This window comes from Apteryx mantelli, chromosome 3 (genome assembly GCF_036417845.1).
Source record: "Apteryx mantelli isolate bAptMan1 chromosome 3, bAptMan1.hap1, whole genome shotgun sequence".
NCBI lineage: Eukaryota > Metazoa > Chordata > Aves > Apterygiformes > Apterygidae > Apteryx > Apteryx mantelli.
Genome location: NC_089980.1, coordinates 62755843 through 62782506, shown reverse-complemented (window position 1 = coordinate 62782506; position 26664 = coordinate 62755843). Strand labels below are relative to the sequence as shown.

Below are 26664 nucleotides of genomic sequence, written 5' to 3'. Positions count from 1 at the left end.
AATCTTCTTGTTCCTCTTCTTGCCAGCTGTCTCAGAAAATAACAGCCAGTCAACATTTGCAGAGGTACCTGTAAGTGATGCAGTAATGTTTCTCTCATAGTTTTTACAGCGATTTAGAGCAGAAGAGAATTCAGCAGTCAAGCTCAGGCTGGAGAAAGAGCAGCTGCTCCTTTTACTCTCCTCCTCCAGGACAATAAGCAATGCACTTCTCCCTCAGAACACTGATCTATTTTCATGATTGTCATTGGCTTGGCAGTACCTGCCTTATTCCCACCATCATGATGGGATAAGCAGTGGAGGGAATGGGAAAAAGGGTGAACAGAAGAGCAGAATGCAGCAAGCACTAAGTTTCTTACAAAACACTAGGCTTTCCCTGTATGAGATGAGCTGGAGCACCTCCTTGCATGGGTTACATCACTGGGGCTATGTTTCTCTCACTGGAATTGTGCTAACTCATGCTTGCTGAGGGTTTAGACTTTGATTTTTCTTACTGTTTTTTCAACAGCTGCTATTTTCTCTCCTTTAGGAGACGACGAGTTTCTCCACCTGCCTCTTACTTTGGCCATGGGTAGAGATAAGAAAAGAGAAGGACAGAGAAGGTTTCCTTCCCTAGAAAGCTTGATGAGTCTGTGTGGTCCAAGCAGCAGGGGCAGCAAGGGTGCCAGGTGGGCCTTGGCGCTGCCGCAGGACAATGCTCATGATAGAAACACCATAACGCTTTCAGAACCAAAGCTATTACTGAGGTCCTTGTGTCACAGTGCACTGGGGACAAAGTAAAGGCTGACACTCTGTCTTGCTAAGTGCTCAGCTTAAAGCAAGGCATGGAAAGGGGCAAAGTCCTTTCTTAGTCCCTTAGTACTCTGCTTTGGCAGAAAGAGAAAAAAAGGTCATTTCTCCCTTTCCACTGCATGTTTTTGAAGAGGGATTTGTTGTATTAAGTATGAGTGAAGATACCAGTTTGACAGCCCAGAGAGATGGGAGATGATTTGCCTGGCAACAAAAAAGGAGCATGCAGCAACAGTAGCAGTCTCCCCAAATTTCCTTAAACAATGAACATTTCCCTAAGCCTTTTGCCACTGGGAGTGAAAAATAAACCAACCTCTGCTTGCCCACTCATCTGGATGCCACCTAGAACACATGTGCCACCTAGAACTGTTGGTGTCGGGCTGGTGGACCACTGCAGAACTTGTTGGCTTGTAGAACTTACTGACTAAAGAGTTTCATCCATCGTTTCGAAATTTGATTGCAACACGCAATAAAGTGCTTCCAAACTTCTACTCAGAGGTGCTACATTTTGAAGATTTTTTAGTGACACTGTCATTTAAAGCAATGCATTTCTTCAGGGATAGACCTGCTAAGGTATCTTAGGGCATGCTCTGTGCAGAACTACTGTAATTCTGTACAGGGCTTTCATTTTAATGTTCAAGACTCTAATGGGTGGGAAGACATTCATTATGAAGATGTTCTTCTAAGCAGAAGTTTCCAGCTGCCCACACTACTGGGGTAGAAGGGACTGATTTTCCCTACTCTCACTCTGTTAAGGATATCATGGAGGGTGATGTCCTGAAGGAGCTGGTTCCTGCTACCTGTGGGCTCTGTTTGAAACACCTGATTTTTGCCTAAGATGGCAGTTCATTGCCAAAGCTGAGAGGAAGGGAATGCAGATTTGAAATGTTTATCAGTTTGGGCTACACAACCATTTTTAGTCATCTCCCTAAATGGAACGAGAAAACAGTTCAGGCACATGATGCTTTTTGTCTTGCATTGGATAGAAGCTGTGCAGGCGACCATAGCATTGAATGCCCAGAGAAGCTGCAGTGCTGTGTGGTGCACACTCACTCGTGCAGTGAGGATCTGGCTGAGAGCATAGCAATGTGGAGGAAGGAGATACGTCCTTAGTTGGAGCTGGCCAGCCTGGGCTTGTTCACCCACATGATGATTGCAACGAGGAGCTGGTTAGCTAGGCTTTAACAAGCGCTTGATATAGATAGGACTATAAAGTTCAATGAACAGGCTAGGGAATGGGGGGTCTAAAAAACATAGGGCTTTCCTTTCCTTTTCCCCATCCTTTCCCCTACCATGATAAATGTTTCAGCAATTAAATTTCAAGTCTATGAAGGAACAGGGACTGAACATGAATATGGTGATGTTCCCTTTCTGCTCTGTTGTCCTGAGTGAGCTTAATCAAGCCAGGTAATTCAAGTGAAATTGGAACTGTCTACTTCACAGTGTAGCCATGCACAGTGAGGACACTGTCTGTGAACAAACACACCCACAAATGCACAGGGAGGACTGGAAGGTAAACCCTGTTGACTTCAATGTCTCCCATATGTTTCTCCAAAATGTGTCCCAAGTTTTGCAGGCAGCTTGTGCATGCTGATGCAGCAGTGGAGGTGAGGCTACACCTCAGCTAGACCCCGGCTTGCCTAGGGTTGTATGATGCTTAGAAAGGAAGCATTAGTCTCACACTTCTTGTGCAGTTTATCTTCAGTTGGGGTGGCTATAGCTATTCTTCCATGGAGGTACCAAACTGAAAAGTTCAGAAAGAAAAAAAGAAAAACAAAGAAATCAGACAGCTGTGGTCTAGACAGAGAGAGGGCCCTAGATTTTTTTGATTCTCGATGTTACTGATTTTGGAAACAAAGCAGGGTCACAAGAGCATAGTCTGTAACATTTAAAGACCAGATGTTGCAATTTTTTTGGTGCATTAGGAGAAGAACGTGTAGTTTCAGGATATGGGATTTCCTATTACTCGCTGGGGGAAATGGTTGCTGACAGGGATAGCTCTCCTTCTTCTTGATGTCACTGAAAATTTATATGGCAATGCCCCGGTCAGTAAGTGCCTCACAGTTTGGACTGCACCTGCCTGTGCATGGACAGCCTATGTGGCAGCAGTGCAAACATCAGCCCAGGCCTGGATGTGAAAATGGTCCTCGCAGAAGCAGAGGTGAGGTGGCACTCCTTTCCCTTTTTGTGCAGGCTGCTAACAGGGCTTGGGAGATGTTTTGGTGGAGTGTCATACAGGACTACTGGCTAACTGGGAACAGGTTGAAATCCTGCGTAAACAGTGCAAATGCTTTTCCTTCAAGTTATAGAGATGGGGAAAACTATCAGGCACAAATAAACCAGGTCATAGTTGAATGAGTGATGTGGGTCTGATAGGTCACTTAGATCAGAAAAAGATTTCTGTGCTGTCTGCAATTATCTTGCAAAGGTTTCATTCTCTTTTAAAGGTTATGTTTGTAAATGAAAAGCAAGATGTTAACAGGGTGATCATTTAAATGCTAGATGCTACACAAGCAAACAGAAAAGGTTCAAGAATACTTTTCTGTATCAGAAGTTATTTAAATACATAGAAAGGAACAAAGTGCAGGACTAATATAGGAGTGAACAGGTTAACGTAACTAAGCTCTTCAGAAAAAACTCATGGTTTCTTAGAAGTTATCTGTCTTTTCCTATTTCCCAGAATATTTAAGATATTTGACTATGTCATTAGCCAAGAGCTAGTTTCAGCTGTCGCTTAAATCTTCTGAGGTGGATGTTAAGAGGAAAGAGTGTTCTCCAGAAAACATATTTTTCCTTCTTTGTTTCTGGCATGTATTCTCTTGCCCTCTTTCATGACAGCTTGTTCACTGCCTGTTTATAGTGAAGAGGGATCAAATTGTTTAAAAAATAAATATATACTTTGAAAAAGGATCAAAAGTTTAAACTTTCAAGACAAGGGCCCACAGATGCTGCTGGAGCAGGCTCCTGCATACTGCTCTGTGCTAGCTGGCTGCTTTCCTGGGCACAGCCCCAGTGGTGCCTGGTGCAGTCACCCAAGGGCCCACCAGTACCCCTGAGCTTGCAGGGCTGGGGCATGCTTTTATTCTTCCACAGACACAGTGGGGCTCTGCAGCTTGTTTGAATCACAGCGTTGATAACTGGTGAGTCAGTGAGTTTCCTACAAGAGTGTGTTGGAAACATAATATGCTGGTGCAAAGGTTCGTATTAAATAGTGTTCAGCGCTGGAACATGCATGCAGATTGAAGCTGGCCTCTGCCAGACTCCATAGCTGTGAATGATTTTTCCAAAAGAGGTGATACCCGGAGCAGGGAAAATATCCTCAGCCTGGTGAGAGAAGAAGGCAGATAAAAGCCCTGCCAGAAATGAGACTCTGGCAAGTCAGTAATGCCCAGAGATACTGTGGAGCCTCCACCCTGGGAGACAGTCAAAGCCTCACTGGACAAGGCTCAGAGCAAACAGGTCCAGCTGTGAATTTGGACCTCAGCTTGAAGCTGGTCCTGCTTTGAGTGGGGTTTCGAACCAGAGGCCTCCAGAGGTCCCTTCCCACCTAAATTATTGTATTATTCTAGGAGGTAGGGGCAGCAGCAGGAGGAAGCCCTAAGCAACACCTTACTCTGTATTTGCAAGCCCTGAATTCAAGTTGCTGAAACAGCTCATTCTGAAGCAAATTTTCCATTTGGGCTGTGTTGGGCCCCCCGTGTCTTCCACAGGAAAACACAATGGTGTTTTTATAGTACAGAATAGTCTGTAGTCAGCAGACTCCTCCTAGGAGATCCAGGAAAGGTGACTGGAAAAAGTCAGCTTACTGTTTAAGCACAGCCCCGCTAGCTCTGAAGCGATCAGTGGGAAACAGTATGAAATAACAGAGTGTTTTGTAAAACAGTCCAGAGCTGTTACCCACCCAGCAGAGTGCGGGGTCTCTTCCGCTGGCATCAATCTGACCCAAAACCCAGAAGGAAGCTTGCAGCTATGTGGCAGGACGGGCAAGGGAAATGGGAGAGCTGTGCTCTGCTCTGGGGTCAGGCAAAGCAGTCGTTGCATTGTGCGAAAGCTCAGCTGGGCAGCTGTAGTGCCAGTATGTCCAGTATGGGCCCTGGCTGGGGACTCACACCAACCATGTGGTCTGTGGTGTTTCTGGCTCAGTACAACTCTGGCCAAGTCATGTTCTTGAGCCATGTGAAACCATTCTTTCTGTTTGTCCTTGCTGCCTCTATCTTTGTGCAATTATTTCCTTTTCAATTATGCTTCAACAGCACACTTTTGAAGCCAATATTTTCTCATAGCTAGCTATTCACCCTCTAGTAAGCTGTATTTCCCTGTACAGTTAGCTTCAGATGCTCCTCTTAGAGCCCTAAACAGTGCCAACATTGCAGGTAATTTCATTGGCTTCTAAACTCTTCTTTTAGTGGTCATGCTCATGAAAAAACTCTTCTTTCAAAAGCTGTATGTTTTGATACTATATTTCACAGGGTTGTCATAGTTTCAGAGAGCAAAGGGTTTAAGCAGCCTTTGAAGTCTAAAAGTGCTGCTCCTTGTTCAGGCTGTTCTAGGAAAGCATTGCAATAGCCATTGAGTATGACAACTGAGAACAGGTTTTATTCCTCTCAGAAGAAGTTAGTGTTTCTGCAGGTGCTGGTCAAGATTTTCAGAAGCAAAAACTAGATGCAATGGCCTTATCTGCTCCAAGGTGGTCAGTCAGGCTCCCTTGAATAATGGGGATGACACCAAAACTATGACATTTTTAAAGTAAGTGGGGGACAGATATCCATCGTGCTGGGGACTTATGGGTTTACTAGCCAAGCTTTTCTTCAGAGCTGTGAGAGCTGAAAACTGCAGTTCTCAGTCACAAAATTCTCAGACCTGTGGCTTCAAGAAAAAAAGAAAAAGCAAACACAAACCCAAATACCCAGACTTCCAATAAAATCAGCACAGCTAACAACAGTGATTCCTGTTGTAGTTACTGTCAGTGATTCTGATAGTGCCAATACTATATTTGACATCAGAAAAAAGAGTTTTCAATTTTAAAAGGAAAGAATAGCTCAAAGAAATGGGTATGAATGGCAGCTGTGTGGAGTTTCAGATATTAAACCATCAGGCTTCTCATTTAGGTATCTAAATATAAATTTAAGAATGTAACTTTAGATTCTTGGGTTCAGATTCGGGTTCAGTTAAATCTAAGTCTGGGTGCCTGGTGTATCTGTTGGGTCTGCACCTCTGTTCACTGGACATTAAAGCAGACAAATGGATGAAGATAAAATTTAGGCTCACGGTACTATATTTTAAAATCTGGAGAAATATGAATGGCAGAAGAGGTTTTTAATCTCTTTAAACACCCATGAAACCACCCCTTCCGAGTGCAGTGTTTGAGCACCTTTACTGATATGTATCCTGGTGACAAATACGCGTGTGCTTCAGGAACCAGTACCCTGTTAGTGACAAAATAATTTCTTGCAGCTCACAGACAACAGTGAAAAGGTCTTTTTAGGGTAAATGGTAGAAACTGCTGTTATCTATTACTTCCCTTTCTCCTGAACCCGCATTACTCCTAAGGTTATCCTAGGTATGGATCAAAACTTCCTAACGCTGGAAGGCCTGCAGAACTTGGTAGGCAGCAGTTGGTATTCATTTATTCTCAAAGAGCCTCTAAAGTAATTTCCAGTGACATACTGTCTGGATAACAAATTTATTTTTAGTTTCATTCTGTTTTTTTCTTCTTAGTCTCTTTCTCTTCCTCCTTCTTCCCCACTACCCCCTTCCCTTCATTCCTGCCCATCCCCATCCCCAACCCTGTTAATGAATTCTTCAGGCATGCACCAATGTAATGTTTTGTTGGGCAATTATAGCTACTGGAGTATAAGGGATAGAAGAGTCTGGAAAAGCTATAGCAAGAAAATACATATTAAATGTGCTTGAATTTGATCTGAGATGCATTTTCAGTTTCCTCAGAGGCAACATGTTTTTGGTTTTATCCAGGAGACACTAAAAAAAATAATTAAACTATTTCTATAAGCTGATGTTTTCATTGGCTATAGCTGTGTGCCCTTATTCTGCACTAAACAAAGTCATGGCTTTGCCTTGGTAACAGATTTGACACTGTTGTGTTTCATCTGCAAAACAGCGATTCTTTGTCCATATCTGGAAAACTGATGCACAAAACACAGCATCCTTCTGGCAAGGAGAAGCTCTCCTGCAATCTTAGCAATAGCTTGAAGAATGCTGCAGCTCTCTAGGGCTGTGCTTCCCCTTCCCTTCCCTTCCCTTCCCTGCCCTGCCCTGCCCTGCCCTGCCCTGCCCTCCCTGCCTGACCTGCCCTCCCAGCCCTGCCTACCCTGCCCTGCCTTGTCCTGCTCCCTTCCCCATCCTTTGCAGTTTCGAGAAGGGTTTGCTCTGAGGATCTGGGGGTGTTTATACCTCTTCCTTGTTCCCACAGTATAACCTTGTGTGCAGCAATGCCTGGATGCTAGATCTAACGCAGGCTATCCTAAATCTGGGATTTCTGGCTGGTGCATTCACTCTAGGCTACGCTGCAGACAGGTAAAGTATAAGCGCTACTGTCCTTCAACTCTTGTGGAGACTGAATCACTTGTAGCGTGACTTGCAATAAGTGCGCATGAGCACTTTGGAGGTTTAATTCACTCTGGATAAACATCCCTTGTTAATGAAACAAGGACGCGAGGCAACGGGCACAAACTGAAACACAGACGCTTCCATCTGAACATGAGGAAAAACTTTTTCACTGTGAGGGTGACAGAGCACTGGAACAGGTTGCCCAGAGAGGTTGTGGAGTCTCCTTCTCTGGAGATATTCAAAACGCACCTGGATGCAATCCTGTGCAATGTGCTCTAGGTGACCCTGCTTGAGCAGGGGGGTTGGACTAGATGATCTCCAGAGGTCCCTTCCAACCTCAGCGATTCTGTGATTCTGTGATTCTGTGAAACCCAGCTAATGTAATCTTCACTTCCTTTTGGGCTGGAAACTACGTGTGATGGTACTTCCTGATCTTGTTTGGACTTTAAAAAGTCGTGAAAAGAATCTTTCTTGTGGTTTCCAGTATTTTCTGTGCACATCTGGACCTAGGAAGGGCAGAAGGACACAGAAATGAAAAGGAAGCATTCAGAGGAGTTTTCTGGATTGGTATTTACTGGAGGACCTTTAACAGGGGCCATTGATGAAGAAAGCAGCTACTTGGGGAAAGAAGGAAGGAGCTCAGTATGGTAACTCTCTCCGTTCAGACACTGGCCTCATGTGCTGACCACCAAGGTCATAGCTCCAGTCAGTCTTTCACTTTGTTAGAGTTGGATGAATATCAGTGAAAAAATGTGGGTGATATTCAGCCCTGAGCTGAGGACTTGCCCCAGAACAAGGAATGCCAATAAGATCTACCTGCCCTTAGAATAAAGGAGGGAGCCTGATTTGTGCTTTGCATTGATCATTAATGGTAGGCAACCTATGCAATGCCTGAGAGCACCACCGGCAATTTCACTGATAGAGCATATTTCTTCAGTCCTTAAAATATGTCCTTTTTGCCTGTTTTATTTTTATTTGGTATATGTAGTAGTGATAATAATAACATCTTAAAGTATGATTTCTTTGGAGGCAAGAATGCTTGCAGAATTACCTAGAATGTCATCTCAGATAACAAATTTTGAGCTAGCAAACAAAAATACTTGCAGGAAAAGCTTGATTTTTCTAAGGGTTATAGTCATCTGCTGGAGGTAAAAGAGATCTCATGACACTGGTTAACTTAAAACATCGCAGCTCAGTGTCTGGCTGGACAGTTGTAATACTAGTACCTCAAGACTGTGTAAGATTAGAAATATTACAACTACTTATTAAAATAAAATAATATCTCTAAGGGTACGTATGCATTAAGCATAATATAAGTACAATATAATGATGTCATATGTGATAGCACTTGGGAAATGTACTGCATTAGATGCTTGTGTTCTTGAGAGCTGGAAGAGCTGAACTGATTCAAAATATTCTGATTTTTTGTCCCATAAAAATTATTCACATGAACCTTTTGAAAAGAATGAACAAAAAATATTCTCTCAAATACTTTTTGGCAAGATAAACAACTACAACAGTTTTCACAGTCTCTTCTGAACAGCAGAAAGAAGTTTAATCAAAATGGAAACTGTAGTTTTGTTCCAAAGACACTTTGCTATGAAGATTTATGGAAGGATTTGGATTTTTTTTTCAGACTTAGGGTTTATCTTGGGCACACCTATTAATAATGGCTCTGTTTGCTGGAAAATGAGACTCATGAATACCTAAAGCAGATTTAAAAACCAGGTGGTCTTAAGCCTAAACAAAACACTGGAAAATTAGATAAAGTAATTAAAGAAGAAATGGCTTACCCTCACAGAGCTGACTGGAATTCCAGTTGATTAATTTGTGAAAACAGAAATCTCCAACAAAAGTTGCCCTTGTTTCAACTTCATCAAAATTCTAAACTGTAACATTTGTGCTGTTAGTTTAGCTGCAAAAAAGAATAAAAAATTGTTTTCTAAATAAAAGGGGGCCTGTCCTCATCATCAGTTTTAAAATTAGTGAGATAAAGGCAGTGATAATTACCACAGAGAAAACAGTCCCATATCCTAAAAGCCGAGACTACAAAGTTTTGGGCAGCCTCCCTTTGGAGCAAGGTAGATCTCAAAAAGGCACTTTTGAATCTAGCATTGAAATGAGATGCCAGGAAAAAAGCCTTTTTTGTGGCCCTTAATAATTTTCACTTTCTTTCCCTTTTTCAACAGATATGGCAGAATCCTCATTTATCTCCTCTCCTGCCTTGGGGTTGGGATATGTGGTATCATAGTTGCATTCGCACCAAACTTTACTGTATTTTTGATCTTCCGTTTTCTCCAAGGTGTGTTTAGCAAGGGAACCTGGATGACCTGCTATGTGATCGGTGAGAGCTGTTACTTTCTTTCTTTTCTTGTTAGGGAAAGTGAAGGGTGGTGAACAAGGTGTCTGGCTTTGTCTGTTCTTGAAAATAAATTTTTCCTGTAACAAAGTGCTGACCCTGAGATTGGCAGGCAATGAGCAACCCAAGGCCATCCTATTTAATGCTTTTATTCTCCAAGACAAGGTGGTTGCATGCAAATTGTCACTTGACACGATCCCTGGTCGGGGCTAATGCCTGAACCAAATCTTTGGGGAAACGCCTGTTGGCCTGTGTCTGAACCACGCCAGCAGCCCTTCCAGCAGCTAAACAGTATAGGCAGTAGAGTTTCTCTCCTTGGCAATATTTGCTAATTTACTAGTAACGAGGTGGCTTCTTAGCATGGCAGCAAATGTGAACTTTCCACAATATTCACTACTGCTACAAGATGGAAATGACCAGCAGTGTATATGCCTGCTTGAATTTGTTGGATTCCATGGAGAGGAGTGAGGACTGAGGAAGGACTAACAAGAATGAACTGTCTTTCAGAACTATCTAAATTCTCCTTTGACACCCCCTTCCCTCTGCCAGTACATGAACATGCCTGTGTGCAGCTGGCCGTAGGCAGTACAGTAACAATGCAACATTTTCTGTTGATACTAAATGAAGTCTTTTATGGGTGTCTAATCTATGGACCTGGATGGGGAGGGACAGGGTACTTATAGAAAAAATATAAATAATTACAAGGTGGAGAAGCAGAATGTGTGTATATAAAGGTTTCCTTATTATATAGAGATTAACACATTGGACAAAATCTACTGAGCAAGCCAGGAATCAAACAGGATACCCTAACAGGGACTTTGCTTATTTTGGCAGAGTCTGAACGACTTCCACAGGTCGTCACAGGAGTTAACTGCATTTCTTCATGGAGAGAACAGACACTTGGATGACTGTGCCTCATTCTTTAGCAGGGAGGCTTTGCTTAGTGCCAGACTGGACATATTGTACACCAGGATCCATATTAGGATTATCATTTCCTGAAAAGGGAAAGGGAAGGAAAGCTTTTTTTATAAATTGTGTCAAATCAGCAGAGATCCAGACTCTTTGATAGGTGATGTAGTCATGGCCCAGTGAGGGCGAACCCCTCATAACAAGCTTACTTTTCATGAGAAAAGGGTGTTGTTAAGACATCTTGAATGACTGCCAGGTTCAGAAAGGGAAACTTTCCAATTCCTTTCTGGAGCATGAGGTGGCATGGTGTTAAGGAGGACATCCTCCTAAAGAGGACATATCAGATTTACTTAAAAAGAAGATCAATCCTTCAATAACGTGCAACAATCCAAAACACAGTGATAACATTATTATGTAGTGAAGAAATTTGGATCATCTCTGTAGTCTGTGAGGGCTGCAATGCTTTTAAATTGCTGGATATAGTAGGTGAGCGAGAACACTACTGGAACCAGGCATAAGCAGTTACAGTGAAATTCAGGAATACTGTAGTGACCTACATGCAAACTTGTTTCATCAAGACTCCTGTCTAGCCCTGTCACTATCTAAATCCCAGAAACACTTTAGTTTTCTGGGCAAAGTTTCACTGCTGAGCAGCTCAGGTCCAGGGTCTGGGGAGATGGTACACAATCTGTTTTCCCCCACACTTACAAGCATATGTCATAATTTTAAATTAAGGAGAGACCTGAATACAGATCTTATCCTAAAACTTCAGCAAGTGCTGTAACTGCCAGAATATTTTGTGACAGACCAATTGTTTCCTTAAAATAGCCAAGTTTCAAAAGAAAGGAAGGCTTCTTTCTTCATTTTATAGTACACATTTTACCTATCTTTAGGAAAAGGTTCAAAGATAAGACCTCCTGAGGGAAAGTGTATTTCTGCAGCCCTAAGCAAGGTGTCTAAAATCTTGGAGAGGGAAAGGGCGTACGGCTCTGTGCACAGTCCTGCTCCATGGGCGCACTCTTCTGACTCCTCTTCTGAGACACCTAACTCTTGGCATGCATAAGGGAGACAGTGTGGTGGTCATTTTGGGGGCTGAGTGGCAAAAGGTTAGCGGATACTATGTCTAAATCCTTTCATGGACCTACTCCTATGTCCTGGGACCACACAGAGTGTCCTAACATCTTTTAAGAGGAACATACAAATCATTGCTTTGGCTGCACAGGGGCATGGCTACTGTAATACACCTCCCCAGCTACCGATCTGGGCTTTGGCATGACCAGTCACCCCAAGAATCTCTCTGGAATTTATGTTCAACCCACGTCTTCCCAGGCCAACACTGAAGCAGTTGCCTTTGGGCAATAAGGTTACCTGGGTGAAGTGCAGACATGATGAGCAGTCAATGAAAATAGTGGCACTGCCAGCTGAAATGAACCGCTGTTGCTTGTAAAATTGTGTTTCCTCTAGTAAAATTTTTTAAAATGGTTTCTGTGTATTAGAAACCAAGGTAAAACCCTCTGCTTGACAGTGACTTGACATTGCCAGGCTAGATATCAGTGACAGGTTTGAAACAAACCAAAGGAGGCACTGCTTCATGCTTCAGCTATGGATCTCACGGCCATGGGATATTGCTTGAAATATGGGTTTGCATGAGTTTCAGAAGTTAGACACATTCACAAATTAAAAAAAATCCAACAAGAGATTAAAAATGGCTGTGTTTGTACTAGTAAATAAAACAGGCTGGGAACCATTCCTTGGCCCTCAAGGCAACCAGCATGGTATGGCGAAACTCTTTTCCCAGCAGAAGCCTTGTCCAAATTACCTGCTAGGAGCAGCCCTGTCCTGGGTGATCCCCTGGTCTGAAGCACGGGCCAAAACTGTGCCAGGGACAGTGATAACAATTTACCAAAGCTCTGGCTCAGGAAGTTTCTGTATTACAGACCGAAGGAGAGTAGGTGAGTGGATGGGGAAGTACTACTCATGCTTGCCCTGGCCAGCCTCTGTGAAATGCTTATACTGCTTTAGGCAAGACAATGGACTAGATAGACTTGTGATCTGATACAGGACTATTGTTCCTTTTGTTTCTACAGCTGATATTTTTCCTTTCAGTAAGTTTTCTTTCTGTATTGTTTATTTTGGCTTTCTATCTGTTCAGTGACGGAGATCGTTGGTTCTGACCAGCGGATCATTGGGATTGTGATACAGATGTTCTTCACCCTGGGAATTATGATTCTCCCTGGAATTGCATATTGGGTTCCCAACTGGCAGGGTATCCAGCTGGCCATTTCACTGCCCAACTTCCTTTTCCTGCTCTACTACTGGTAACATTGCAGTCATTGCTGTTATTATTATTTATTGACAGTGCTATTATAGCACCTTGAGACCCCAGCTGTGGACCTGAGTCTCCACTGTGCAAAATGGTGTAGATTAGCAAGAAGATACTTATGTTCTTGTTGATTTTGTCATTTAATTTTTAACTGTTTTAAGTGAATCACAGACACATGTTACTTTTATTTTTCTGCCCAGGGTCTGCCTCTCGCAACAGCTGGGTTGGTACTTCACAGAACTCTGCTCTGCTCCTGCTTAGCCCAGAGCAGTCTGCTGACCTGTGTGACTTTCCCAAAGTTTTTTTTGCATCAGCCATGGACTTCACCTTTACCTTTAATTGCACGCTCAATTCAAGCCTGGATTTGTCCCACAGGTTCCATTAGTTGGGGGCACTATGGCTAATGAGGAAGCAGAGCACTGTGTCTCGATGACCATCCCAATGTGGTGCAGCCATCCTGTGGGCTGAATCCAAAGAAGCTAAGCCACATGTCTTCCTACACATTGTACTGTTTCCTTGCACAATGCCTGTCATGCATTTTTAAATTGTGAGTCATCTTAATCATAGGCTCAGTATACACCAAAGCACCAATCAATAGTAGTGCTAAGGGTTCCATTTATAAAATATATTTACATTTGAGCATGTGTGTGTATATCTTGTAATGATACAGCTAGAAGTTTTCTGGCCAGCCTATTCAAGTGCTACATGTGTTCACTGTTGACTTTCATTAGTTCTTTGCTGTTTTGCAGGAATCATCCTATTTGCTTGTCAGATATTGTACTTTTCACTTCCACTGTGCAGATATAATAGTTAGACTTCTTATTCTTCAGCTTTGCAGAATATTGATATAGCCTATTTTCTCATTTCTTGACCACAAGAATGAAATATTTTACAGAGCAAGTTGGAGACTGACTAGAAAAGGCAGTCCACAAAAGAGTTTCTGTCTCCCCAAAACTGTAAAATCAGTGCCTTGGGTATAAAAACAGGCAAAGGGCAAAGGACTTTGGTTTTCTGATGAAGTTAATGGGCAAAACCCCTATTAATGTCTTCTGTGTTCTTACAGGGCAGTTCCTGAATCTCCACGCTGGCTCCTGACACGCAAAAAGGGGGAGAAGGCATTAAAAATCATGCATGACATTGCAAAACACAATGGGAAATATCTCTCACCACATTACTCAGAGGTACTATCATCTGTTTAAGCTATTTTTTTTTCTGAACTCTCTTAAACTTTTGAACATTCAGTTCTGTGAAGAAGCATTCTCTTTGCATGATGGGTAACCCTCTTGAAGTGTCGCTTCAGAGTGAGATTGTCTGTCCCATATCAATTTTGTTAATTGCAAGTGGATAAAAATGAATTGACTGGAAAGGCGTGGGCTGAAAAGCAGATTTTGCAAAACAATATATCCAGTCTTTCCTTGCAACACTTTCTTAAAGACTTATAGGACATATCTGAAACTAGTGTGAGGGCCAGTAGCTGCAGTTAGAACTCACAGAGCGAGTGGAGGCAGCAGGACTTGCTTCCCACGACTCTTTTACTAGAACTTCCTTCTACATCCCAAAGCAAAGATCTAGTAGAAAATCTGAATTTAAATATAAATTTTCTGCCATCCTAAAAGGGGGAAAAATATGCCCTAAAATTCAAAATAGGTAATGCACTGTCTGAGATCACTATTTACAAAATAGGAGAATATATCTTAGAACTGCAGTCCTTTGCCAAGTGGTCTTGACAGAGCTGAAAGGACTGATGCATTTCAAACAACACTGTCCTGTCATTACAGCACTTTCCGTGGTCTTGTTCTGTGTCTGGTAGCACTGCCTGCCTTTAGACTATATTTGGTCAGATGGTCAAATGATAGCAACAGATGTGGGTGGGATGACTTTTTCTTAACAAACTAGCTCTGAAGCCCAAATGCTAATAATTATTTGAAGTAAGGAAAGCACCTGCAAATTACCAGCAGACTGCAGTGCAGAGGTAGCATACCGAAAACATTAAGAGTATTTCAGAAAGACTGTTATTTTCATATTGAAAAGAAACTGCTTATGGAAAATGTCTGCTTATCAGTACAATGCATATACATATGTCTTTACATATATAAAAATATAATTAACATGTGTGACTTCTACATAGATTTTCACTGAGGCTAAAGGTAATGACTTTGGGATGGCAATGTTTGGAGAGGACTGATGTGTCCCACCGTGTCACGAAGGGACAGCATGACATGTGTGCTTTGTAAAGAGTGGTTGGCAACTTGGGGTCTCACAGGTTGATATCTTCCCTAGTTCTTTAGCAAGGGACAACCTGGGAATTTAACCCAGCTCATCTGAAAAAGTGGAAAGCTGTACCAAAATCCTGCACTGTAATTCTGGATGAAACCCAAGCAGTAAAGACTGGCACTCTGTTCTTTCAACATGGGATAGCTTTTCTCAAATACGCATGATTTTATTTATCTGGTAAGAAGCAGAATTCCTAAATCAGTCACCCAGCCTAAGCAGCTCTGCTTATTCAAGACCATTCCTGCTATAAAATTAGTCCTTGCATGAAGTACACACAGAAGGAGGTGCATGGCAACAGAAGAAATATAGAAATGGCCAGGAATTGGTATAAATCAACTGATTTATACCAATATTCCTTTACCTTTGCACTTTATTAAGTGTATGTTAATAACAGTTAATGACAGTTTTGACAATTTAAAGATCACACAACATGTTACATAGAGAAGCTGGGCCCTAACTTATGTTATACCTCTTAGGATATATGAATTTATGTTATACCTCTTGGGATATATGACTCTGGGCTAATGATTTTGTAAAGTCAAAACTAGACATATGAACAGAGATGAGTATGCTGAAATAAACATTTCCAGTGCCAGCTGCTTTACTCATATGCAATCTGTTTTACTGCCATACTGTTGCTGCAGTGGAGTTTCTCTGAATATTATGTTGCTCAAGGGAGCAGGCAAAGGTTAATGATGAGGAGAGGGACTGTCAGCGAAGAAGTTGTATATGACTTTCTTTGCCAAGAAACAGGATATACAAGATTTGATTGTGGTAGATTAGTGAAGCAATATGATGGAAGGGGTTTTTATGAGCTGTAAGAGGCTAGGCCAGCAATTAGTGAACCATTTACCAATGAACACCAAGGCGTCTCTGTGGTATGAACCAAGCTTAGGAAAGCTCACCTTCAGATCTCACCTTCAGCTGTCCCACAAAACAGAATGAGCTTTGCCAGCCCCACTAGAATAGCATCTTAGGCTAGGAGGACAGCAGACTGAAACCATCAAGAGAGAAACAAACTGAAAAGACTGACTGAAGAGGGAGAATAGAGTAACTCTGTTCATTGTTCTTGCCTGGGACAGATAGGCAAATGGGAGTCTTCTGTCCTGGTCGGTGTTACCTGGTGCTGTGTGTGGCCTGAGACACGTAAGGGGATCGCTGTGTTGCCGCCCGTCTCCCTTCACACTCAGCCCTGCATTCCTCGACCTGCTTCCCTACACTAAATATCAGCATTTTCAAAGTCTCATGTTGGAGCAGACACTTGTGTCTTTCCCTACTTCTTTTTTTTAAAGTCACTTTTGTTTTTTTCCAGAAATTTCCCTGCTAGTGACCTTAAGCCATTCACAGCTGCAGCTTATTAACCTCCTCCACACATCCAGATCCATGCTGGATCTATTCCTGGGACCTTTCCAATATACAAAGTCTGTCATCCTTGGTGCTGTGCCCAGAGGAGAGAGAACACCTCCAAGAAGTGTGTTAGTAGGGGATCAAGTGTATGTCTCACATTAACTGACGTCAGAATTGCTTTTACATAACTATCTCCAGAATTTCAAGCAAAGCGGTGCATGTGTAGAGAGACAGGGAGAAGTGAGAGACGTTGTCCGTCAATGCATTTGGCTAGGACTTTCAAACATATCTGTAACAACTGCACTGGCCATGTCCCTTATGTGGCTCTGCATGTAACAGCCCTGCATTTTTATTGGCACACAGAAACCACAGCTGACCTTTGCATAAAAACAGATAAACTTTTTCTTCTTTTGCTCTGTGACATGGGTACAGTTCAGCTCTGTCCAGAACCCATTAAATGTATTGCAAATTGTAACACTCTTTTTTCCAGTTGCTCATAATTATCCTGGCATGTATTTTTTCAAGCAATTTTCTTCATTTTTAGTCTCTGTCTAAAAGGGGAATGGGCTGTGGCCAGCTGAGTAAGAACTATTTCTTGAGTGGGTCATGAAACAAAATAAAACCTCTCCTTATACATATATACTTATAGTATATATATATAAACTTACATACCTATATATTACATGCATGGATATACTTTCCTGTGCAGAGTTAAGCATATGCAGAATTCTGTGTCTGTGCTATGAGGAATCTTTAAAAATTATTGCAGAAAAAAGTGAGATGTAGTTTGATGGGGATAAAAATGTCAGGGGAGTTAGTTAAAAAACTTTCTCCAGAGTTTGTGGATAGTGTATCTTTGGAAACATGGGCTCTGTGATTGAATTTCTGACTCTACTGATATGAATAGCAAAGTTCTCTTTAACTTCAAGTAACAAAAAGAGAATTTTTTTCCCCACAAAGAGCTGACTTTCCACAGTGATTTTTTTTCTTCACCCATAAAAAATGCTCAGTCACCTTTGGCATTATTATGACTTTATTAAAACATAAAAATATAATGTTAGCAAGCATGCTGAATTTATCTTTGCCTTAGGAGGACTTAAACCATATTTGCACAAAGTCACAACTGGCGGCTGGCAGCCTGCTTTTATAAACAAAGTCATGGCAGCTTTACAACCATATAATGAATGAGTTCAAGAGCAGTGTAAAAACCCAGCAACCTCAGCTGGCCCCACAAAGGGCCCTGGCATGCAGCAGATGGGGCAGCATTTTGAAGAAAACTTCTGACTGGTTACAGAAGAAAAGCAAGAGGGAGTTGAAAGGAAGTTCAAACAAATGTGGAGTTTCTCTGCCCACTTATAATGTCTTGTGGCACTCAGTTATGAAAGAAGTCATGCTTAAATACACCCAACCCAATCTTACTGAAAAACATCTGTGCTATCTTATGATGTGAAAAACAAGTACAGAACAAATGTGGTGGACGTAGCTCTGGCTGAGCTGAGGAGACTTTATGTCAGTGCCTTTGGCTCTGCCTGTTGTCTCATTGCTGATCTGCATGCTTCTCTGTCCTTTCACCCTTGTGAAACCTTCACCTCCCCACAGGCCAGGAGTGTTTTTTGGGGCTCCTTGCGTAGGTGTGGGAGGTCCCTTCCGTGAGCAGCAGACACTGTGGTCACAGAGGAAGGCTTCCTCCTCTCAGGAGTGGGGGACTCTCAGCTCTCTGAGAGTCAAAACAGTCAGGCTGCCTGAAATCCTCCTCAAAACAGCGTAGCAGATTTAAGTACATCTTTTCTACAATGTTTTTGAGAATTGATGGAAATCTCAGCCATGACTGTCATTCTGAGGCTGACTCATGGTTTGTCTCTGCCTAAACCCATCCATGCCTTCTCTGCCTCATTTTCCTTTGCAAAATGGGCCTGTGAACAAAAGGGCTGCCATTTGATTCAGACACCAGGATGTGTCCCAGCATTTTGTCTCTGCAAATAACCGATAAAGCTGGGGAGAAATCTTGGGTGGGAACAGTATGATCCATATATTCTCCCGGTCTCTGACACCTGACAGGCTTGGAAAACCCCCAAGCCAGAGTCGACTTTTGGCCCTTCACAGTTAAAATCTAGTGGTCAAGTTAGCCTCCATGAATATGTCTAATCCCATTTTGACTCCAGTAATATTCTGGCTTCACCAAATCCCATGGTAATGAATTCCAAAATGCAGTCTCAGGCTGGGTGGAGAGCCAGGCCTTTTCTGTTATTGTTAAGCCTTCTAGCTAATAATTTAATTGAATGTCTTGCTGCAAAAGTGTTGGAGGAAATAGTGAATAGTGAAAAACAGATTTAATACACTTCTTAGCCAGTATGAGGGTTATTTATTTATACTTTTCAGGACTTTTAGTTATTTCGGGGTAAAAGCCATGTTCAGCATAATGCTTGTATTTTAGGTCCATCTGACTTTCACCAGTTAAAAGTTCTTTGAAACCCAGGCCCCTTCATAGATCTGTTTTTTCTCTCACTTCTTTTTTCTTCCTGCTGCCCAGCTGTGTCAGCAGTAACATTCCCAAGCCTGTTGCTTTTTGCTCATCTCCTCTCTCACACTGCTTCCCCCATTCTCAATCACTCTACCGTTCCTGTGGCAGTCTCCTTCTCTCTGCCAGTCTCTGGTCACAGGCAGTTCTGCTCTGCGTGACTGTAACATGACAAAGTGCATTTATCATCTTTCAAGGAATTCCAGGTCAACTTCTCTCAGTTTGCAATGAGGAAATTATTTTTCCATTCTCAAGAGGACCCAGAAGTCAAGCTTTGGGATTTTTTTCTGATTTTTGCACCATCATTATTATAAAATATCAGCAGCTGTATTTGATTATAAGTTATTTCACACAATTGCCTACCATTACAGAGTGCTAAAAGCAGCAAACGGAGTCATAAACACCTTTGCTCACTTGACTGGAATATAGCTGAGCACTGTGTTTACTTAGAAACTGTGTTCCAGTGTCTGTCTGACTTGACAACTGATTCTGCTGCTTACTTTTCTCCTCAGATCACTGTTAGTAATGAAGAGGTCAGCAATCCCTCATTTCTCGATCTGATTAGAACTCCCCAGATGAGAAGAAACACGCTGATTCTGATGTACGCCTGGTGAGTATGCACATCAGTGTGATTTATTGGACGAGTGGAATGTTTTGAAGAATAATTCCCTTGTGACTTTTAGGTTCTTTCCAGCTGCTTACAGTCATTTGTTTGCCTCACAACATTTTTTCCCTTTACTATTTAGGTTCACAAGTGCTCTGATCTACCAAGGGCTTGTCATGCGCCTAGGAATTGTTGGAGGAAACCTCTACCTAGACTTCTTCATCTCAGGAGCTGTAGAATTGCCTGCAGCTCTCCTGATTCTAGTGACAATTGATCGCATTGGTCGGTGCCCTCCCTTCGCGATAAGCAACATTGTGGCGGGAATTGCATGCTTCATTACTGCGTTCTTGCCAGAAGGTAATTCCCTGCCTTTCTGTTCGCTTCCCAACACTAGGCTCTTTAGGTCAATGACTTCTCTGTGACAATCCTTGAGTAGGAGGCCACACAAAGCTTTAGATAAAAGTAAAATGTGTCCTGTAATGCAAGTAACACCACAGTTATGGGACAATATACCTTATTTGCTCATGGATTGCCCTGGAACGTATAATAGCTGCATCTGTGATGGGTAGTGAGCAGCAGATAGATATATTTCTAAGAGAGATGTGTATAAAGGCCCTATCCTGTTTTTGAAGGCAGAAGCAGGGGAAGGGGACACAAATATAAGGGGAAAACATATTCCCCTACTTGGAAGATACTTACGATGTAAGAAATCAATGATTTAGATGTGACAACATGATGGTCTTCTCATCTCCAGACAAATCAATGTGTAGAAGAAAAATACACAGCCTAACCTCTAAAGACCTTCATCCAGATTCATGGCTCTCCTGGCGTTATCAGGCTATTTCAGCAGCCCAGAGGTGCCAGGCTGTAATGTGCTCTGCCCACTTTTCAGTTTGACTCCCCATTTCCTCCCAGTCCACAACCACTATACAGTGTGGGGGCTGCAGCAGGCAACCTGGAGATGGCTGCCCTGCTTTCAACCTCCCAGGAATTTGGGCGATGCTAAGGGGATAAAGGTGTAACTTTCAATTAAATCATAGTTATCTGGCTTCAAAAACAACTAAATGGTCTGATATAACATTCAGGCTTTCCAGTACTCCTTTCTTTTCTTTAAATTGTTTTCCCTCCTTTGTAGCTATTTAACTATACCATGAAGTGCATATCCTCAGGGAAACATTTAGAGGTGCTCTGCACAGAGCAATACCACATCAACATGCTGTGCCTCAGAACAGGTAGGAACTGGCAACTGAATTGGCATTAGAGAGGCTTATTCCTCCCCAGGGTTGTTCCCATCAAAGTGAAGCGACAGTCCTGGCTAGCCTTACAGGTGCTGATTCCCGAAATTGTATCACAAGGTAATGGTTTTCCTAGAGAAGAGCCATGAAATGCCACTTCGAGAGTACTGGCCCATGAAAACAGGCAGGTTTGCTGTGAGTGCAGACTGAAATCCTTCAAAGAGGTATGTTGATTCACTTCCTTTAAAGGGATTCCTCCAAAAGTATTTGAAGTTAATACTACATGTTTGAGGAGCTCCATTGCTTCAACAGAAGCAGAAACAATGTGACAGAGAAATGGGAAGGGGAGGTCAAGGGTCTGGTCCTGGGCCTGGCTCTGGTGGCTGTGTGACTTTGTCCTGGGATACTGTATTGTAGTCACTTGTTTAAGTTCATCAGTTTGACAGCTGAAGGCCATGGAGATTTGACCTGCTGTCCTGAAGTATTCTCCTTGTGACCTCCCAGGTCCCCACTGCTTTGAGCCTCTCCAAAGAGCCACAGTGCACCATGAGTGGATACCAGCAGCACTCTGCTGCTGGTGGCAGCTCACCACTCGGTGAAGCCCTGGGGCCATTTCTCATCATAAGCACAGCATTTCTGGCACAGAGGGCCCAGTTAAGCACCCAAGATTTCTCCCTTGTCATCTGTTGACTTTGCCGGCACCATTTTCAACCTATGAAAGCAATACAAAGGATGCATTGGGACAACAAGGACTGAGGACTGTTGATTGTCCAGAGCAGAAGGAGAAAACAAAGAATGACACTGGGGAATTATTCCTTCAGGGCATTTGCCTGAAGCAGCTACATTTTTTGGGCAGCACCATTTTGCTGAGCACTGTGGAGCAGGTCTGAGGTTAGAGCAGGAGCATCCTGTGGGACTGGTATGGCCTGAGGGAGAGACCGAAGGGGTAACCTACAGCCAGCCAGGTGCTGCCATCAGCATGCCCTCAGTAGTGACAGAGCAGTGCTGATGGGACCCTGCTCCCTGGTAATGTTAATCAGGCTGAAAAGAGGACAGCCTGGGGATTAGGATATTTGCATATGGGACACCTGAGGTCCAAATCCTGCTTTCAAGAAACGCCTGTTTATACAGATGGGAAGAACAGCAATAGCAGCTTGCCAGCGCTCAGTGACATTGTGGTGCTCACACAGTTCAGGTCCTCCTGGCAGAGGTAGGAGTACGTCACCCTCACCTCAGGGGCCTTATTGACTGAAGGGGTGCTATGGTGACAACATGGATTTATTTTGTTCTTTCTAGCCTTTGCATTTCTTACAAGTGTTTGAAAAACAGACCTTTTCAGGGCAAAGGCAATGTCTCACAACATGGGATGAAATTTGTTGAGGCATTTGTTTGATTGTTTTGGAAGGGAAAAAAAAAACCCAAGCATCTCATTTTTGGTTCAGAGCAAACTGAAATGTTTTCTTGTTCTTCTTGTTTAAGTGAAAACACAGTCACTGCCAGAGCCCTCTGCCTGCTGGTGGCAGACTGCCCCCGCTTCATGCCATGTTCAGGCTTGCAGTTTCGCTAGGCTCCCAGACTCCTTGGCAGGCAGCTCTTCACCACCTTGAAAAATCTTCATGGTTAGACCATATGGGAGACCATCTTCTTCCAAGAGCGCTGCTGAAGTACTTGCTACTTTCCATGTGACTCTTCCCCAGAGGCCACTGGCTCTCCAGAGAGGTCTGTCAGACTGCTGAAGGGTTGCCCTCCGCAACATGGAATAGCTCTGCCCCACGGGGCAGATATGACCTTCGTGCCCCGTACACCTTGTTCCCCACTGGTGAGATTGACGCAGAGCAGTGTAAGGCCCGTAGGCACATTGTGTCATGTACGATGTCAGGATCCGGGGAAGGGAAGAGGGAGGACTGTCAGAAGCAGCATCATTAGGAGCATGTCTGATGTGCAGTGGCTAAAAAATTGTACAGTGCAGCTGGCCTGGTCTAAGGCCATGTAGCTGTAGATGCATCTTTAAAAGTGGCTTCTTTGTGGTCAGATGCTTTGAGAGGTAACTCAACTGCATTTCTTGGTGTGTAGCATCCCTGTATAAATAAATCCTCCTTTCTGGGGCACAATCTGGACATGGTCAGGGAAGCATATGGCATTCATTCTCCCACTCATGGCGTTATGCCCTGCCAGTGTCTTGAATCAATCAGTTGGACATCATTTTTGCTTCTCCAAAGCAGCCTTGCATGATGTTAGAAAGCAATAGATGCCAGTATAGATAAATATCTACAGCAGTGGCCCTTCAATCTGGCTTGACCAATCCAGAATTTCTGTGACATAGCTTTTGCTGACAGGACCTGGGACTTACTCTCTTAGAAGCAGAAAAATAGAAGTTGTGTGGTTGAATGAAACTGAAGTCCATCTAGTTCTGTAACCAGCCTTTGACAAGGGGGGGGTGTATAATCACTCGCATAGGCAGGTAGAGACACTGTGCTCTCATTCCTTCTCCCACCTTTTCCCTCAAATGCATCAGGGGCTTGCTGCTAAAAAGTTACAGACTGGTTTAAGCCAAGGAGAGCCTTTTTGTTAATCACTAGCTGTGTGGTTAGCTCTCCAATCTCTTCTTCCGAGTTGGTGAGATCTTGTTGTCAGTGATTTCATGTGGCAGTAATTCTTCTGTCTTTGAAGAGGAATGAAAAGTACTTCTGCTGACTAGTTTTGAATTCAAGACGCCAGAACTAGCCATTGTAACCAGAGACTGCTCAATAAATCCTAGGAGATGAGACTCCTCTGGAAAATCCTTTGGAGTCCAGGGCTGCTGAAGCAATAGTTTAGTTGTGCCAGAGCAATAGGTGTTTGGTGCTTATGCTGTCGCTTTAGTACCTCTTTCCTTTTCAAATTTAGAAGCAGCTTTTTCTAGTTTTCCCATCATTGCTTGTGTTTTACTGTGTTCTGGCACTTTGTAAATAACCAGGAAGAGGCTTTTCTTATGCCCATATATTAGAAAAACTCTGCTGCAGTCTATGGAGTTATCGGTATAAAATCCATGTAAGTGAGAACCAGGCCTGAAGAGTGTGGCTAATACAGGAAAGCACACTTCACCAGGGTTTCTTTTTGAATGAACAGATCTTCCATGGTTCAAAACCACAGTAGCCACACTGGGAAGACTGAGCATCACAATCGCTTTTGAAATTGTGTATCTTGTGAATACTGAATTGTACCCTACGACGCTGAGGTAAGTCAAGTTGGGTCACAGGGGAAATCTACCAGCTGAAGCTCCCGGAAATCTTTTAACTTTTTCCTCTGCTTTTCCCCATTCCCCGTTACACTGCTTTTTAGTAAAACTGTTTTCTCCAGAGTTTCCTAACTAAACAGCCACTGTTCAATGTGAATGGCATATACTGATGAGATAATTGTGGAGCTAATGCCTACATTCTGCTGCCTGAAGTGCTGGTTCATCTGTTTGTTAGCATTTCTGAAATAAATGGCACTATTTTTCTTTTGCAGAAACTTTGGTGTTTCCCTGTGCTCAAGTTTGTGCGATCTAGGGGGAATCATAGCCCCATTCCTGCTCTTTCGATTAGCAGCCATTTGGTTGGAGCTACCTCTAATTATTTTCAGTAAGAAATGATTTTAAAAGTACTTTTTGTTAATATAGCCTTCTCCTAACAGAGCTTTTATTTTAGGGCAGAAGTTTAGTGTGTGGCCTCATCTCCCTCTCACAAACCACGTTCCCTCAACCGTCATGCCTAATATAAGAAACTGAAGGGCAAATGTGGGTGAAATATGCCACGTCTTTCCAAGGGTAATGTAGCACCCTGGACAGCATGGGGCATCCCTGCAGCCAAGCAAGGAGCCTCATAGCAGGACCTGTAGGACCCTGCTGAAAGCTCCCACTTGTGGTGTACTTCTAAAGGTTGAAGTTGTCCCTGGGGGAATGGACTCTCCTTCATAGTTGCTGAATATATGTTATCTTTTATCCTTCTGACACTGCTTCAGACTGTATCCATGCCTCTGTTGTATGCAACAGCCTTTCCTCAGACAAACAGAATTCCTTGTTTAGAAACAAGCTCCCACTAGGATGACTCCATCTGATTTTGCAGCAAGTTATGGGAGACCTCAGGCCTATTTTGGTAACTTGGTTGAAGCAGCACAGAAGAAACTATGTGAGGTGCTTGAAGAATGAACAACCTTGCAGCTGAGTTCTGTAATTGCAGGAGAGTGAGCTTACTCTCTCAACAGTAGAGGTTGATGTCCTTTCAAAAATCTTTGTTTTATTTTTCTGGTATATACAGTTATGACTATAAATGTTGTATTAAGCATAACTTTTTAGTTCTGTTGGAGTCTGCTGCTCAGTTGCACTTTGGGAAAATGAGCCCTGTAGAGTAAATCTGTAGAAAAAATGAGCTATTTCCAGCAGGGAAGTAGGAGTCTGCAATTAAAACAGACTACCAGAAGTACATGAGACAGGGAAAAAAGCAAAAAGGATAGGATACAATAAGAAGGGACATTGGTGGCTAAAGATAACCTCAGCTTGAAAATACAAATGGAAAGAGAAAGGACATTTTTAAAAAATCATCATTACACCAAGAATAGATGTGTATAGAAGTACTGTGTTCACATTATCTAATTACAAATTCTGCTGCTGCTGAAGGACGTAAGATTTTCCACTGTCTTGAGTAAATAGCTAAAAAGTCAGGGAGGATCCTCCTTGGAAGATTTTATTGCTAAGCAAACAAACAAAACCCCAGGCGCAACACAGTCAGGGAACATTTCACCTTTTGCTCAAGCCCTACTATTCTTTACTTCCCAAGGATGAAGTTTTATTTTGAGTCATGTAGTCTACTTTGGCCATGGCTACGTGAACAGAATATTTCAGGAAAATCTCAGTGGTCCTGAGGAACACAAACAGATACACCTATGTAATGCAGCCCCTTGAAAGGAGGCATATCTATCCTAGGTGAGAAATGTCATCCCAGTTCCAATGCAGTTTGTGTGTACTTACCCATATGCACTTGTGTCAGGTTTTTTACCTCTAAGATCTCACTTTTAGGGCAATTCAGGCTGCAAATGAACCCATAGCCTTCAGGTTTTTTTTCTAGGTTAAACTAATTCAGGATAAAGGTGTTCTATAAGAGTAGGATCACTCACTTAACCTTAATCCAAATAAGCTTTCTTCAGTGGATAAATCCTGAAAATAAGGAATGTAATGAATTTCTTATTGCTTTTTCTTTTCTTTAATGTCTGCTGTAGGTATTCTTGCAATTGTTTGTGGGCTCCTAGTACTGCTTTTACCAGAGACAAAGGGAATCTCCTTACCGGAGACAGTGGAGGATGCTGAACAGCTTTCAAGGTATGATGTGTACTTCCTTCCTCAGAGTGTTCTCCTTGAACCTTGCCAGCCTTTATAAATTAAAAAACAAAAGAGATTGATGCTCTTAGAGTGTGAAAGTAAATTCCCTAGACAGCCTGATGTTGTGCACAGGTGGCATTTTTCTTGATAGAAGTGTGAATTTTTCAATACCACAAAGGTAGTCTTTTTTAAAAAATATATGGAAATAGAATCTGTATTTTTCTCATAAAGACCTTGTACACCTCTGGAAGCACAAAGTGACAGTGTACAAGAAAGATACTGCAATTATAGTCTGCAGCTCTCTGATCAAGACAGCTGGCCACTACCTCAATGCAAATGTCCTCTGAGGAAAGGTTCTTGATAATGGGAGCATCTCCACATATTGCAAAGTCACTCACAAGATGAAT

At 42.6% G+C, this 26664-nt stretch overlaps 1 protein-coding gene across 1 annotated transcript in view; it reads left to right on the top strand.

The window, feature by feature from the left end:
• Positions 1 to 26664, top strand: part of SLC22A3 (solute carrier family 22 member 3) — a 32257-nt gene that overhangs the window by 5091 nt on the left and 502 nt on the right. Inside the window, exons 2-10 of the mRNA XM_013945430.2 lie at positions 7217 to 7320; positions 9543 to 9697; positions 12774 to 12939; positions 14008 to 14125; positions 19596 to 19693; positions 19830 to 20044; positions 24031 to 24139; positions 24412 to 24524; positions 26158 to 26257. Of these exons, the coding sequence (XP_013800884.1) occupies positions 7217 to 7320; positions 9543 to 9697; positions 12774 to 12939; positions 14008 to 14125; positions 19596 to 19693; positions 19830 to 20044; positions 24031 to 24139; positions 24412 to 24524; positions 26158 to 26257 (1178 nt within the window). The remainder of the gene's footprint in view (positions 1 to 7216; positions 7321 to 9542; positions 9698 to 12773; positions 12940 to 14007; positions 14126 to 19595; positions 19694 to 19829; positions 20045 to 24030; positions 24140 to 24411; positions 24525 to 26157; positions 26258 to 26664) is intronic.